This window comes from Ipomoea triloba, chromosome 2 (assembly GCF_003576645.1).
Source record: "Ipomoea triloba cultivar NCNSP0323 chromosome 2, ASM357664v1".
NCBI classification, from domain to species: domain Eukaryota; kingdom Viridiplantae; phylum Streptophyta; class Magnoliopsida; order Solanales; family Convolvulaceae; genus Ipomoea; species Ipomoea triloba.
In genome coordinates, this window is record NC_044917.1 from 1310317 (window position 1) to 1326254 (window position 15938).

General features: G+C 34.9%; 2 protein-coding genes across 3 annotated transcripts; one reads left to right on the forward strand and one right to left on the reverse strand.

The window, feature by feature from the left end:
• Positions 1–3687: 3687 nt before the first annotated feature.
• Positions 3688–10096, forward strand: LOC116007361 (3-oxoacyl-[acyl-carrier-protein] synthase II, chloroplastic-like). 2 transcript variants are annotated; one of them, XM_031248026.1, is made up of 14 exons: positions 3688–4317; positions 5154–5359; positions 5432–5635; positions 6680–6790; positions 6880–6975; positions 7117–7162; positions 7244–7323; positions 7600–7668; positions 7785–7869; positions 8051–8205; positions 8327–8407; positions 9148–9207; positions 9385–9547; positions 9632–10096. In XM_031248026.1, exons 1-13 carry the CDS (start codon positions 4044–4046, stop codon positions 9499–9501), a joined length of 1584 nt encoding a protein of 527 aa, XP_031103886.1. In that variant the 5' UTR covers positions 3688–4043; the 3' UTR covers positions 9502–9547; positions 9632–10096. The 2 variants fall into 2 exon arrangements, with proteins under 2 accessions (XP_031103886.1, XP_031103893.1); XM_031248033.1 differs by having other exon boundaries at positions 3689–4317; positions 5157–5359.
• A 3506-nt stretch (positions 10097–13602) lies between these two features.
• LOC116010534 (pectinesterase inhibitor 3-like) lies at positions 13603–14650 on the reverse strand. The gene has a single exon (XM_031249989.1). It carries the CDS (start codon positions 14493–14495, stop codon positions 13896–13898), a length of 600 nt encoding a protein of 199 aa, XP_031105849.1. The 5' UTR covers positions 14496–14650; the 3' UTR covers positions 13603–13895.
• Positions 14651–15938: the final 1288 nt, after the last annotated feature.

Consider the following 15938-nt stretch of genomic DNA (forward strand, 5'->3'; position numbering starts at 1 on the left):
TATTATAATTCTCATGTTCGAACCAAACACACCAGAAGTACTCATTTTGGGTTATCAATTTTTTCTTTTAATTTTCAAAGACCTTGTGGTCTAGTGACACCCGGTTGCACTTCCACATAGAAAGGGTGGGTTAAAGTCTCAGGAAAAAATACATAGAAAGGGTGGGTTAAAGTCTCAGTAAAAAATAGTTATGAACAGATACTACATTCTATAACAAAGTCAATAGTACCAAAAAAATTTGTTTTTTACCTCCCATTAATAGAACTGTTTTCTACAACAAAAAAAAATAATAGAAATGGTAAAAAGGAAATGATTAGGTTTCCTCGTTCCAATCCAACACGTTTGCTGTACCCACTTGATGAAATTATAATTTCAACTACTATTCATATTCTAATTTAGTACGAAACGAAAAAAAAAAAATCAAATACACCATCAAACTTTATCTAAGAAATCAACTAGACCTTCCAACTTTTAAAAAGTGCAATTAGACATATTAACATATTAATTTAGTGTACCACAACTTAAAACTCTAATAATGACTTGCAATAACAGGTGAATAATACACTGACGGAGCTCCAGCAACATTTCGACAAACGCGATTTTTTTCGATGACCAAACTACGGAGACAGCGACCAAACCGGTCCAATAATACTTGCACTACCCTAGTCTAGAGACTAAATCATCATGCTAAAAGTAAAGTAATCGAGCATCACGTTGGAAGCGATAAGAACAATGAAATATTCATTCACTAATTGAAGTGGCAAAGTATAATATTTGATATATGATGTTCATTGTGGCGTGAAACTCATGGCATATCCATGTCAATCAGTGTACGTGGGTTGGAGGAAATTAGCCAAACCTAACCTGCGAGTCAAATCTCAAGAAAATGACTTGTAAAACTAATGGACGGTGGGTGCGTGCACGAAATTTGTTCATATTTCTTTTGAAATAGCCAATATTAAGTGGAGTATCCATTTGATGATTTAATTAAATCAATCCTTAAAGTTATTATGTCACGTGCACGAAATTATTTTTTTAAAACTTTTGTTTGGTTAGTTGGTTTATTTTTTAATAGACAAAGGGTTAAATATACTCATCCACCATTCACAAGTGTTTAATTAACTTCTTTGTCTAAAATAAGAGCTAATTTGATACATAAACTTCATAGAATTCTTACATTTACCATCTTTGCTAAGTTTCATTAGGTTTTGATAACATGGCGTTCGATTAAGCTGATGTGACTAGCAAAATATGTTTTTATTTTTGACATGGCTTCTAGCAAAATATTAATATTTTTCTTGGTATGGCTTCAACAACTGAAAAGTGAATTTTCTACTTTTCGGTGGCTCCAATTCCACAGGAATGTTGAATTATAATATAATTATACCTTCCGGTGGAATTGATTAAATTCACAGAAAAGTGAAAACTCTAATTCTACCTAAGGTGACTAAAATAAAAACTTCCATCACAAATGCATCATTCTCATTTTGTTCTCTAGTCGATGAAATTTGGTCTTTCCAAACAAAAAATATCGCACATGTACCCCTCCTGAAAAGATTTCAAATACATTTACTAAATGGGTCTTTCAAAAAATTAAACCAATGTAAAAATAATATACATATTTGTACCTTCCATCTTTGACAACAAAAAAATTTCCTCTTAGAATCGCAAGTTGTGCAAATTAGGATTTTTAATACACAATGACAGTACATTGCATGCTCATACTCTAAGTTGTTTGTGCACCTAACGAAACTAAAGATGATTCAAATCAAGAAGACGAGCGAAGCTGATACAATTTTGAAAATAAGAAACTGAAGAAAGAAGTCAAAGATGAGGTTGAGAAGACGAATCAGGATTAAAAAAAAAAAACAAAAAACCATAGATGAACTCTAATCCAAAATAATGTCGTTTTGTCTAAATTAATGCGACTTTTTTTTTTTTCATTCCGCTTAGTCAACATTCACCCTTGCTATAGTTACATAATTTGTTAGGTATATAAACTTGCATATATAAATACATAATCGGTTCACTATAAATGTATCATGTCAAGTAATTATAACATTGTTATAAGTTTGTAAATGATAAGTAAATAAACTTAAAGCTAAAAATTTATAAATGAAGTGGTCGACATATAATTATGAATATGATATAGTTTTAATAGATATTTGATTGAAAATTAGGAAATTTTTAGTATGAATTTAATGTATTGATTTTATAAGCTTGTAGTTAACAAATTATGTACATATACTTACCATCTTATGTACATGTAGTACCAACATTATTTTTTGTACTGCATGAAAAAAATGGCGCTACTAAAGGCATCAATTATGTGAGTTGCGGCTTACGAAATGATGTCATTTTGGATTATGATCAATTTTGCAACGAAAATGCTAGATTACTCCCAAGGAGTATAACACCTGCTATGTGTATATATTTTAATTGATAAATAAAAGTTAATGAGTAGAAATAGTGCCCCCTCCACCCCACTTTTTTTTTTTTTTTGTTTAATTATTGTATAACACATCATAAGACAATTGAAAATGAAGTGTAAAATAAGAGTATATGTAATATTGATCATCTTGCAATGTGGACCATGGTCCAATCCAAAAAATATAATGGTTAGCCAATTAATTGGTCCGTCAATTAACTAGCTTAATTAAGCCTAATTAATATGTGATCCAATTAACTCAATCAAAGGGATTTTTTTGGTAAGGAAAATGGAAAATACTTAAAATCCAATTTATCCTATTTTGTGAAAAATTCAATGTACACTACTTATAAAACTATACTTTATATTATAGAAGGTTATAAATATAATTCGGAATTTGAAAACTCATATTTATTTATTGAAGCTGTCACATGTGTTATATAATTTGTTTTATTTAATGGAGAAGTAGAAAGTCTATAGACCACGTAATAAGATGAAAACATGCGACCCTCACAAACTACGTTGCCAAAAAATGACAAACTTTGCTCCGAAAGGTAAACTCAACTCATATATAATAGTTCGCAAATTATACAAAATAAGTAAACAAAATTTAAAAATAAATGTGCGGTAAGCTTGACCAAGAGAAAGAATATATTCAGAGGGGGATAATGGGGACAGTTGACCGAGATAATGTTCATCCAGGACTATAGTTTTAATATCAAAATTTATTACGTTGGTTACCCGTCCGTTTAAGACGTGTCAAAATCTAAAAATTTAAGGGTATTTTTGTCGTTTTCATCTTAAATCTCAATTTAATGGATTTAAGCTCTAAGATCGACCCCAAATTGCACTTCCCCCACTATCCTACCTTAAATGATGTCATCAAAATCATTTAACGTCATTCTTAATGTCGTTTAAACATATTTATTGACAGAAAACAAAAAAGACCATGCCACAATAATGATAGGATTAACAAGGATGTTTTGAAAAAAAATTAAGAAAAAATAATACATATAAATCTAGGAAAAAAAGAGTTTAACACTCAGAACTGAATAGATCAAAATATTATTGTATTTAACACCATTTAAATAATTTTATTGACAAAGAATTAAAAAATAGTGAGATTATAATAGTACTAGAACCAAAAAAATTATTTAAAAAAAAAAGACTAAAAATAGACTGATACTGAAATTAAATCATTTGACTCGGTGTACATAAACGTAACTCCGTCCCTGCCCAGGTAACGGCGGTGGTGGGTTTCCGGTCATAAAAAAATGTATAGAAAAAGCAAAAATACTCCGTGAATAAGTTGGTGGCGTCTGAGAGAGAGAGAGAGAGAGGAAGTTTGAGCGCAGAGATCCATAAAAACGACACCACTTTGATTCTCTCACCGCTCACTCTCAGATTCATTCATTACATATACATACAAACGCACACTGTTCTCTCTTCTCCTTTAACCGCTTCTTCTTCTTCTTCCTCCTTTCCAAGTTGCTTTGCTCTCGACAACCAATTTGTATATACAGAGTATTGTTATTGTTATATATAAATAGAATAGATAGGTATAGAGAGCTGAGTTTGGAGATAGGAAGTGTATAGATTGGGAATTGGAGGGAGAATGGGGTCGTCGGCGATGTCGTCGTGGTTGATGTCAGCATGCATGAGAGTTGGCTGCGGGAAGGAGAATGAGAAGGTGCTTTTTGAGTGTTCGTCGATTTGCTCGAGGCCGGAGAGTGGATTGGGTTCAGTTGCTTGTCGGAGTAGTAGTTGTGGGAGTATTATGAGGAGAAGTATTGGCCTCTCTTCTTCCGATTCTGGATTTGTGGATAATGCCTTCTCTTCGCTCTCCGGATGCAGGAGGCGCAGTAAATCTAGCGGCGTTACTCACTCTGGTAATCTCCACCTCTGCCGTTATGTTATGTGTGTGTAATTGAGTTGCTTGGGGTGGTTTATTGAGAGTAAACTGTAGTTCGATCTCAGATTACAAGTTAGAGAATGGTGTATTCGTTGTTGATTGATGCAGCAGAATCAGGATTTTGTTTAATTTAAGCCTTGTGCGTTTGAATTGGATGTGTATCCATTAGGTTGATTGTTTGTTTGTCCTCTCCATTTCTAATGGAAGAAGAATAGGTACATTTGAATTGAATTTGCATCTATTTCTAATGGAAGTATAGGTATAGCTGCATCTTTCTTGCCTTGCTCTGCATATGCCTGCATGGTAAGGAAGCTGTTCAGTTGGTCTAAAATTTAATTCACTAGTATTTTTGGAATGGCTTGCTAGTCAATCTTTTTATACTTTCCTCCTACGTTCTGTTTCCCTGAAAGGTAACCATTAATACTATCTATTATATACCCCTAGGTTGTTGAGGTTTGACAAATTTCAATTGACACTGGGTTTATAAGTCTTTACTTTTTCATCTACCTTCTGTACATTGTCATGAATCCATACAGGACAGGGATGGCTGTGATAGTAGCATTCAAAGCTTGGGTATTCCTTTTAGGTGTCCGGTTCACTTTGGGTTATTCTTCCACCTTGTATAGAAACTTGTTCTTTTGGGCTAAATAATAAATGAAAATTTTCAACATCTAGATATCTTTCCAAATGGTTTCATATTTACCTGCTTTCTGTAATTGTAGTGAATTATCACCAATTAATGATAAATGTCTTCTCATTAAATCTTTATGTGGCAAGTATAATGCTGACATTTTCAGTTCACACATGATCTAGCAGAGGTAATGGCAGCTGTCGTGCAACCTGCCATGGAAGTTGCAACTAAGAAGAAACCATCCACCAAGGAAAGGCGAGTAGTTGTGACTGGGATGGGTGTTGCGACACCAGTTGGTCATGAACCCAATGTCTATTATGAAAACCTTCTTGAAGGTGTTAGTGGCATAAGTGACATAGAGACTTTTGATTGTTCCCAGTTTCCAACAGTATGTCCTGTTCTTCAACCCTTCTTATAAAAGGCATGTACTTCGGGTTTTGATGATGGGTATTGAATGCAGAGAATTGCTGGAGAGATCAAGTCCTTCTCGACTGATGGTTGGATTGCACCAAAGCTTTCAAAAAGAATGGACAAGTTTATGCTTTACATGTTGACTGCTGGGAAGAAGGCATTGGCTGATGCTGGAATTAATAATGATTTGATGGATGAAATGGATAAAAAGAAATGTGGAGTTTTGATTGGCTCTGCTATGGGTGGGATGAAGGTAATCCCTTAATTTCTTTACATTAAAGAGGCGTTTGGTTTAGGGGTTTCTAACCTACTATTGGATTTGATTCCGATAGTGTTGTTTGTTTGTCTATTTTTATTTACACTGGAATAGGATTTAAATCCGTATGGAATGATAGATTCCATTCCTTACCTAAAGACCACTTTTGCACTGGAAATCCGGAATGAAAATTAACAGAGAAAAAGAAGGAAAAAAACCCTCCATCGCTGTTCCCCTTTTCCTTCCCTTATCTTCGCTGTCAACATCAGCGACTTCATGCCATCTCTACAAATTAGACATCAACAGTGGGGACTTCATAATTCATATCACTAATGACTTTGAAGCTCAATAAATTTGATGAAAAAGAATCATCTACTAGACCAAACAGTAGCATAAGGAATCTGAATAAAATTGTAGATGAAGAAATATGAAATACTTCTATGAGATCTGAAGAAATCGGAACCTCTGCACCATCCTCCTGGTGAAGAATTTTGAAGAAATTGAGTGTGAATGCTGAAATGTGACTCGTAATCCCCAGCTGCAACTAAAGAAATCTGAAATGGGATGAAGAGAGAGAAAGTATAAAAAACAGCAGCAATAAAGAATCTGAGGTATCCCTGGCTCAAAATGAAGGCAATATCATCAAGAATGATCTTGATCTCAAGATCGCTATTGGTGACCATGAGGATTAAAAAAAATATGAAATGGGAATTGGATGAAAATAGAGAAAATGAGATTTTTTAGAAGAGTTTTTAGAGTAAAGTTATTATTGATTCTGGTTCTAATTTTTGTACCAAATGGATAAGCTACTTTTACTAAAACCTATTCCAATTACTAAGTATTTGGTTCCAATTTTTAACCAAACTCCCACCAAACTTTCTTGTACTTTAGCTAAGGTCTGCAGAATTCTTGAGATAACCATTTCCAATTTCTGAGGTAGGGTTACTTAGATGGGTATTCCTTAAAGACATAGTAAAACTGCAATAATCTGACGTACAAGAGAAGGTTTTAATAAAATTATTATTATTTTTGATGTGACAGGTTTTCAATGATGCAATAGAGGCTTTGAGGATTTCATACAAGAAGATGAATCCTTTTTGTGTACCTTTTGCTACTACTAACATGGGTTCTGCCATACTTGCAATGGATCTGGTTAGTTACTAGATATTTTTTAGTATTTCAGTGCCATAGATTGAACCCGCGCGCATCCTTTGAAGCTTTTGTTACAAACTGAACTGCAGGGTTGGATGGGACCAAATTATTCAATTTCGACTGCATGTGCTACAAGCAACTTCTGTATATTGAGTGCTGCTAACCACATCATTAGAGGTGAAGCTGTAAGTATCTTTGTCTTACATTCTAAAGAGCTTTTGGAATTGTGATTCTTTGACTGTATTAATGCTGTAGAAGCAATATTGTTATTCCAAACTAAATATTTTACCGAGAATATGATGTGGAAATGTTTTTGAGTATTGCAGGATGTGATGCTTTGTGGTGGATCTGATGCGGCTATTATACCAATTGGTATTATATCTTTCTCTTGCAGTTTTCAATATGTTTAGATCCCCTGTGCTTGTTTCATTCCTGTTTCATTTCTTGTTGCAGGTTTGGGTGGGTTTGTAGCTTGCAGGGCACTTTCTCAGAGAAACAAAGATCCTACTAAAGCTTCACGACCCTGGGACAGTGTAATGTTGTTGATGCCTTTATTTTATTCTCATGCTTTTGTTTAGGTTGTATCTATTGAAACTGCATAGGTTAAGAGGACCATAGACATGGTTATTAAAGAAATGGTTGTCATATCTTGAATCGAACTCAGGATGCTTGACATGTTACTTTGTTCTTGAGAATGCCCATGCTTTTAGTGCCTACAACTTCAAATGAAGTAGTGCAACGAAAAACTTAATTTTCCATTATTTTGGCAATATTTTAGGTTAAAATAATTACTTACATATTTTATACAGGGTCGTGATGGATTTGTCATGGGGGAAGGAGCTGGGGTTTTACTCCTGGAAGAGCTCGAGCATGCCAAGGTAAACTTAAAGATTCATTTCCATTATCATTTTCTTTGCAACTCAAAAATCAATAGAATACCTTTGACTGGTTAGTTTTTTGAGGTGTGCTTTAATTTCGTTGTTTGGATGAGCAGAAAAGAGGTGCAACTATATATGCTGAATTTCTCGGTGGAAGCTTCACTTGTGATGCTTATCACATGACAGAGCCTCATCCCGAAGGTAATGGTTATACAGCTGGATATATACTTCAATATAAGAAACCCTTAAGCGGGTTTTGTTTGTGCAGTGCTATTATTTGAATTATTTTAGTTGAAGTGTATGCCTTGTAGCTTGATTGGACTTAAGACTACTTTTTAGCTACAGATTTGACACATACTTGAACATGCCGTTTTACAAGCAGGCACCGGTGTTATCCTATGTATAGAGAAGGCCTTAGCTCAGTCTGGGGTATCTAGGGAAGACGTGAACTATATAAATGCACACGCAACATCCACACCAGCTGGGGATCTCAAGGAGTACCAAGCACTTGTTCATTGTTTTGGCCAGAATCCGGAGGTAACTTAATTGGGCATTACGTTTCTGGTCCAAGATGTAACCTTTTTTGCCAATCCATGAATGTGTATAGCTTTCACTATGTATATATGTTTATTTATAAATTGCTATTCAATACTTGCAGTTACGAGTGAACTCAACAAAATCAATGATTGGTCACCTTCTAGGAGCAGCTGGTGGTGTGGAGGCTGTAGCAACTGTTCAGGTAACTTTTCTAATTGATCTCTCATTATTCCCCAGCCCCAGGTTCCTTTTACTTGCTTTCCTTTTTCATGTTGTCACCATGGATTCGGCTGTTTGTTTGTTTAGCCATGTAGTGCCTTTTCTCTTTCCTTATGACCTCGTGCATCATTTTAAATAAAAGAAACAATGTTGATATAAACTTGCTCTAAAAGGAAGCAAGCAATCCTTTGATTAGTACGAGGAAGAAGAAATCGTTTTGTAAGCATGAAAATCATTTGATGATCCTAGACACTAAGACAAGAAATTTTATTAACCTTTTGGCATGTTTTAAAATCTATTTGATTATTCACCAAGAGTGAAAAAAAAAAGAAGAGATTTTGGTTTCACACAACTAAACATTTACCTCTATAGCATGAACTGGGTAGCTAATAATCTGAAGAGAATCATAACTGGCAAAGTGGCAAGAAATTATTGTCAAGAATTAAATGGATTTTATCCTCAGTTTAGAGTGAATCATCTATAGCTGGGTCTATAAAGGATCAGATGAACTGACAGACATATGGTTCTGCCCTGTTTACCAGGTCCAAATGCTCGAGCCCATAGATGGCCTTAAGAGTTAAGACAAATGTTTTTGAATAGATTTCTGTGATTAAGCCCATAGATGGCATTATTTCAAAAATCTTGTTTTTTCTTGGTTCTCACTGAACTCATTGCAAAGCACACACTGGACTTGCATATTGACAAATTAAAATCGTTCTGCAGGCAATTCGGACTGGATGGGTACATCCAAATATTAATCTTGAAAACCCAAGTGATGGTGTGGTACGAACCTTCTGCTCCTTGTAACTATATGTTTTTACATTTGAGCTAACTAATGGCAGCTTATTTCTGATTACATAAACCCGTGTCTTGGTTCTCTTGATTGAGTGAGAACTGATAATTTCAATTACACTACTAATTTTTTGGTACACTCTAATGGTGTCTATGCATAAAAAACAGGATTTAAAGTTCCTTGTCGGCCCCAAAAAGGAAAAACTTGACATCAAAGTAGCATTATCGAATTCATTTGGATTTGGTGGCCACAATTCATCGATATTATTTGCTCCATACAAGTAATAGATGCATGAAAAGACTGGCCTGTCTACTATGGTCGGCCCCAATGGTATGCAGACATGCCCATTCGGATATATATATTTTATGAAATTGTTCGTACTAGTCAAACTGATATCTTCTATCTTGTGAATAGGTTAAAGCAAACGAATTTCATACATCAGTCTGGATTCCAGATCACTGTGAAGTTCCTAAAACATGCTGCCTTTTTTGAAAGCTATTGTTGTCTCCTCAACGAACCAGACAGCTCTCCTATGCCGTATGCTTTTTTGTTTTTCTTATTCTACTCGCCCCTAGCAAAACCTGTGTTTCTTCTGTATGATTTTTAGAGCTCGATTAAGTAGTGTGCCCTTTGTAGTGGGGAATTGGTAGGGAGAACTTTTCTTCTCCGTAGTTGGTAGACCAACCTGTTTCTCTTGTGGATTTTGGATTAATGTCTTTTTAGCCTGCTAGCATATGACTATAGTCTATAGTAGAGTAAGGCCAAGAGTACATTCTTTACTTTCTTGGAAGATGGTACAAATAGCGCGTGTAAGCAAATTTACTCTCCATTTGTAGTTTGCAAATTTCAGTTGATATCTGAATGATTTGTATTGCCCAATTTACTCTCTTTTTTTTCTTCCTCTCAATATGTATAATGGTTAAAATTGGTAGTCTAATATGAGTCTGCAATAGTAGAATGCTCCTGTGTCCAGCTCATCTTCTTGCAGTCTACAGGCAAAAAAGCATGTGAACTCGAGATTTCCTTTGCCTGCACCCAAGAGTACAGTTTTCCCTCTTATATTTAGCCTATTCCAATTTCCAAGCCTATGCTCTTTGCTTGTTTTTGGGATTTGACTTCTAAATTCTAATGAGTTAGCATGCATAAATTATGGCTCTGGTAAATGGCTGTTAGCTGATTTTGTTAGTTGATTGGGTTAGAAAGTATAATTAATTGATAATATTAGTTGATTGTAGAAAAGTGTTTGGTAAATTAGCTGTTAGCTAATAGCTGTTTGGTATAATTTCTTTTCTCAAAAGGCTAATTGAAAAGGTTGCTTTGAGCAGCCTTTTGAAATTTAGTATTTTGGAGTTACAAAAAGCTTATTAACCAAACACGTATATTGATTTTTTAATCAAGTTAAATAACTAATAATGGTCAAATAGGCCAAAATTGGATGATAGACAATTATTTACCAAACAGGGCCTATATTGTGGACCAGGTCTATCACGAGTACTATGGATCTTGGTCCATGATATAACGATTGGTTAGCATAGTAGATGCTCATTGCAAGGCAAATTATACCGTGCACTACGGTGCACATAGCAATGTGCACCATGTACGTAAACGACGTCGTTTTGAGCATTGTAAATTAATCGTCTCTTTTTTTGGAAATCACGTTTCTCGTTTCTGTCCGTCTGTATATTATGTTAATATTCTGTGTATTCTATGTAATCGTTCTGTGTATTCTAGGCAATCATTCTGTGTATTCTAAGCACCGGTTCTGTGTATTCATGTTAGTAACACATGTGATGTGTTTGTGCATTCAAATGTTTAGAAGGATGAGTTTTGTGTATTTTGTGTCAATATTCTGTGTATTGATGTTATTAACACAGGTTGTGATGTGTTTGTGCATTCGAATGTTAGGAGGATGAGTTCTGTGTATTTTGTGCCAATATTCTGTATTCTGGACAAACATTCTGTATATTCTAGGCAAACGTTTTGTGTATTCTAGATAATGATTATGTGTATTATAGATAATGAATTCCCTGGAGTCATTCGCGTCCGCGTCCACTAACATCGAAACGACGTCGTTTTGGATCGCGGTGCACATTACCGTGGTGCAGGGTATAACGATTGTCATTGCAATTGCAAGGTCGGAGAATTGTGACCAAACTATTATAAAGGGTAAAATTTTACGAGCATGTTTATGGCTAAATTTGGATAAGTCTCATGATAGTGAAGATATTATATGTGTAGTTCAAAATTTCAAATTAGTCTTATAGTGATGGATATATAACATTTAGATTAGTCTCATAGTAGTAAAGAGACTTTATGCGTGATCTAGATTAGTCGTGCAGTTCAAATGCTAGATTAGTCTCACGATTCTGGATTTAGTCCTATAGTAGTGAAGGCAGAAATTATTCTATAATACGCCCTTGCACTCCTATACAGAGTGTAGGTTTCTAGCACGTGATTATTTCCTACTTGGTTTTCATGTAAAATGTAAAAAAGCTACCCATTGTTTAACTTCAGAAACACATTCAAATTAAACCTACGCAATTAGGCACTTATTAGTCACTTGGCTTTACGAACGTGCACATACATCGCAACTTTTTGGCATCGCACAAAATCTCTTTTTGGCTTTCCACAAAGCCGACATAGTAAAGCTTGTCCGCAACCGCCAACCAAAATGATGCGTTTCCTATCTTCACATCCAAGGAAAAGGACTCTCCCATATATCATTAATATGGGTGGTCCTATACCCCTATACCCTTCAACAAGCCAAACAAAATGCAGCTGGACTTTTTAACCCAATATTTTAGTCCTGAAAAGACTGTCCGAGTGAGTACTGAAATATGATTCTCGTACTACAATATTACAAGCTGAGTTCTATTATTGTTAACATCCTCTGAAAGCCGACCTATAGCACAAAGTTTTTTAGCCTAATGCAGTTTACCTCTCATGTGGGCTGTTACATATGAATAAAGTTTATTTTGTGCACGTGTTCGAACAGTGGTTATAAAATTCTTGTCGTAAAAAATTACAACTAGATTACATTGGGTACCTAAAAATCAAAAGGGGACCAATCTTTTTCATTAGAATCCACTAACCTTTTTCATTTCTTTAAGTCAAATATTCGTTAATCACTAGCCTCTCAATCCTCCCATACAACCATCAACTTTTAAAACACTGAAATCAAGAATTGAACACGAGATATTTTACAAAGTCCATTTTTCTAAATTACAAGATCTCGAGTATAGTACATCTATTATTAAAAAAAATAATTCAAATCATACCCGCAAAATTTAACTCTTGCTTAAAGAAAGCCACACATTATAATTTACTACCAACCGCCCCAAACTATTGGGTTATATAAATTAAAGGCAAAAGGGTCAAATAGACCCATGTATTAACATTGATTGTTCATCTAGCACCATGAACTAAAATATGTTCCATCTAAGTCATTATACTCCTAATTATTTTTCATATAGCATTTTTAGTCCATTTCTAACAAGTAACCCATCTAATTTGTTGACATGGAAAAATAAAATAATAAAAAATGATGACATGTTATTTATATGAATGTTTTGGATGATTTTACCCTATTTCATTAATGAAGAAAATAATTTTTTTTAAGAAAAAAAATGATTTCTTGCAATGAAATAGGGTAGAAATCAAAGTTGTTATATAATGTTTTAATTACACTGTACTGCACGACTGTGTATGTATAGTGGGATATTCAAAGTTGTCCCGTAATGAAATTCCATGAAAATCGATATATTAAAATTAAATATAATAACTTAAGATATTATATTGGGTAAATTTTATTATTTTTTAAAAAATAATTTAATTTTTATATATCAATTTTCATGGAATCTCATTGTCGAACGACACTGAATACCCCGCTATACATATACAGTACACTCCGGTATACATACACAGTACACTGTAGTTGAAACTTTATATAACAACTTTGATTTCTGCCCTACTTCTTTCCAAGAAATCATCCAAAAATACAATATCTTAATATAACAATTTTGATTTCTACCCTATTTCATTGCAAGAAATTATTTTTTTTCATTAATGAAATATGGTAGAAATCATCCAAAACATCCATATAAATAACATGTCATCATTTTTCTAATTTAATTTTTCCATGTCATCAAATTAGATGAGTTACTTGTTAGAAATAGGCTAAAAATGCTAGATGAAAAATAATTAGGAGTGTAATGACCTAGATGGACCATATTTTAATTCATGGTGCTAGATGAACAATCAATGATAGTACATAGGCTTATTTGACCCTTTGCCTAAATTAAATTAAAATCTTACTTCTATCACATCATGCATTGTGAGAAGTAATAAGGGGGGACAATTACGTACAATATAATTGACACAGAATATAACAAAATTTAGATGTAATTTTTCAATAACGGTCCAAATTCCGAGTTTTTTCTACAAGGTAAAAGATTGGGACTCAAATTCCCAAATCCACCGACACATAAAACACAAGTACGTACACAAGCCTGAAACATTACACACTCAGATCTCTCTGTGTGTGTATATAAAAATATATAAAAACTATACATACATACATATATAATTAATAGTATGTATTACAGACAGATATATAAAATATATATTTTATTACTAATAATAGCTTAGTAAAATAAAAATTAATTGATTAATGGAAATTTTATTTGTGTCTGGAGGTGTCAAGTTGGTTGATAAGGTAAAGGGCGTTACTGGTAACCCTAGCGACGTTACGAATTCGGCGGTTAACGTCCGACCGTACGGTCACTTCAACTTCCTTAAACCCGTCGAGGCACGTGTCCTCGTTGGTCAACGCCGCGCTGACCCACGTCTCCACGTTGCTCATCTGCCACTGGAACGCGATCCCTCGCCGGAGGTGTTTCAGCTCCGCCACGCTCCGGCTGAGCTCGTCCACCGTGTCCCCCATTTGCTCCAGGCAGTCGCTCACCGCCGCCTTTTCCCGGCGGCTCCGGGCCTTCAGCCGCCGGAGGAGTAGCGACGCTTTTCCGGCTCGGTGGAGGCTGACGCCGAGCGCCGCCTGCGCCAGGTCGCGCGGCGTCCTCATGGCGCCGGCGCCGGCGTACTCCGACAGGGTCCGGTAGCAGATGCCCGGAAAGCTGGCGTTCACGCAGGATTTGCGGACCAGATCCCCCGCCGACGACGAGGATGACACGTGGCGCGGGTGTTTTGCTCCGGCGACTAATGTGTAGGAGAAGATGAGGGTTTGGAGAAGGAGATAAAACCTTAAACTTAAACCCATCATTTTGAGCCTTCAAATATGTGTTTCCGACCAAAGGTTTCTGCTAAAACCGATGATGAGAGTTGAGAGTGATAGCTAATAGGAGCAAGAAAGTGTGAGAGACAATAAAGAGAAATAAAAGGGCAGTTAGCTTCTGACCTCTTTTATAGAGGTTTGGTGAATATTGTCGAGTATTATGGCAATCTACCCGTCTACAATATTTATATAAACAATATGTCAATTTGTTCCACAATTTGTTCCTCTCATAGTGTCAGTGTGAGAGTAATCTCTCAAAATAAGAGACTTCTTGTGCACAATAAACAAATATCCAGCTGAATTATTATGATTTACATTCTTCCAGATGTTCTGTGTAAAAAAAACATAAAATAATGACAGAAAGTAAAAATAACAGGATTTACGGAGTTTCACAATGTGAGTATAGAGTGAATATGTTATTTTGTTAACTGTGATGTTAAAGCATGAGGTCACAAGAAACATATATTTATATGCAACTTTGATATAAGCATGGTACATGTACAATTTTGCTACGTTTTGGTCACGTAGTTTTTTCTGTTTTGTCCAACACTATCTATCATCTCTCGGTAGGTATAAAACATGTATATGCAACAGTATATATATAATCGACGTACAGTAATTAAAACATCATAGTTAAGGTGTTACTTACGTGTGGGATTAAGGAAAATGATATGACAATGTTGAATAGCTATCAACGGAGCTATGATTAAGATGCATATACAATGATTATTAATGAAGTTTGTTGGGGAGGGAGTAATATATAATATCTTACCAGAAGACAAATATTGATGGAAACTTGGCAAGTGAAGCAGAGGATAATTCTTGGGTGGGTAAGTAATTAATTAGTAAATGCACCGCAGGTACGTGATGCCCTGCTGGCAGCACCCCTAGCCATCCATCATATCCTAATCAATTCTATCCATAAATACACGGAAATTGAAACATAGTGAATCAGTAAATCATGGTATTATATTTATAAAGAGTGTAGCAAGTATTTTGTAGCTAGTACGCGATATTACAGTTGCGTTGTGAATAGAATAGCAAGTATTAATCAGTAACTTAAATACCTGGCCTCACATTTTAGGGTTTCGAGCTAAGACACACCACACATATATGTTCACATTGGTTCCATGTTAATTAAATAGAAATTCTGGATGTAAGTTGATGGAGTCTAAGATAATAGTTCGGTGAAGTCAGAAAAATTTGAGTTATTAAAAACAAAGTTAGGGTTTACTTAATTATAATATAATCTTGGTAGATATATTAGCATTATTTCTTTAAATAAAATTGTTAGAATAAGGAAGTTAGGCAGATTATTAGAGAAGCTTGTCTTGTGGTTTCACTATCTAACAGTGGGTTTGATGTGCATTATCATATCTTTGGGTCAATACACAACTAAATCCCCACCAAACATTTGTGAATGGGCAACAG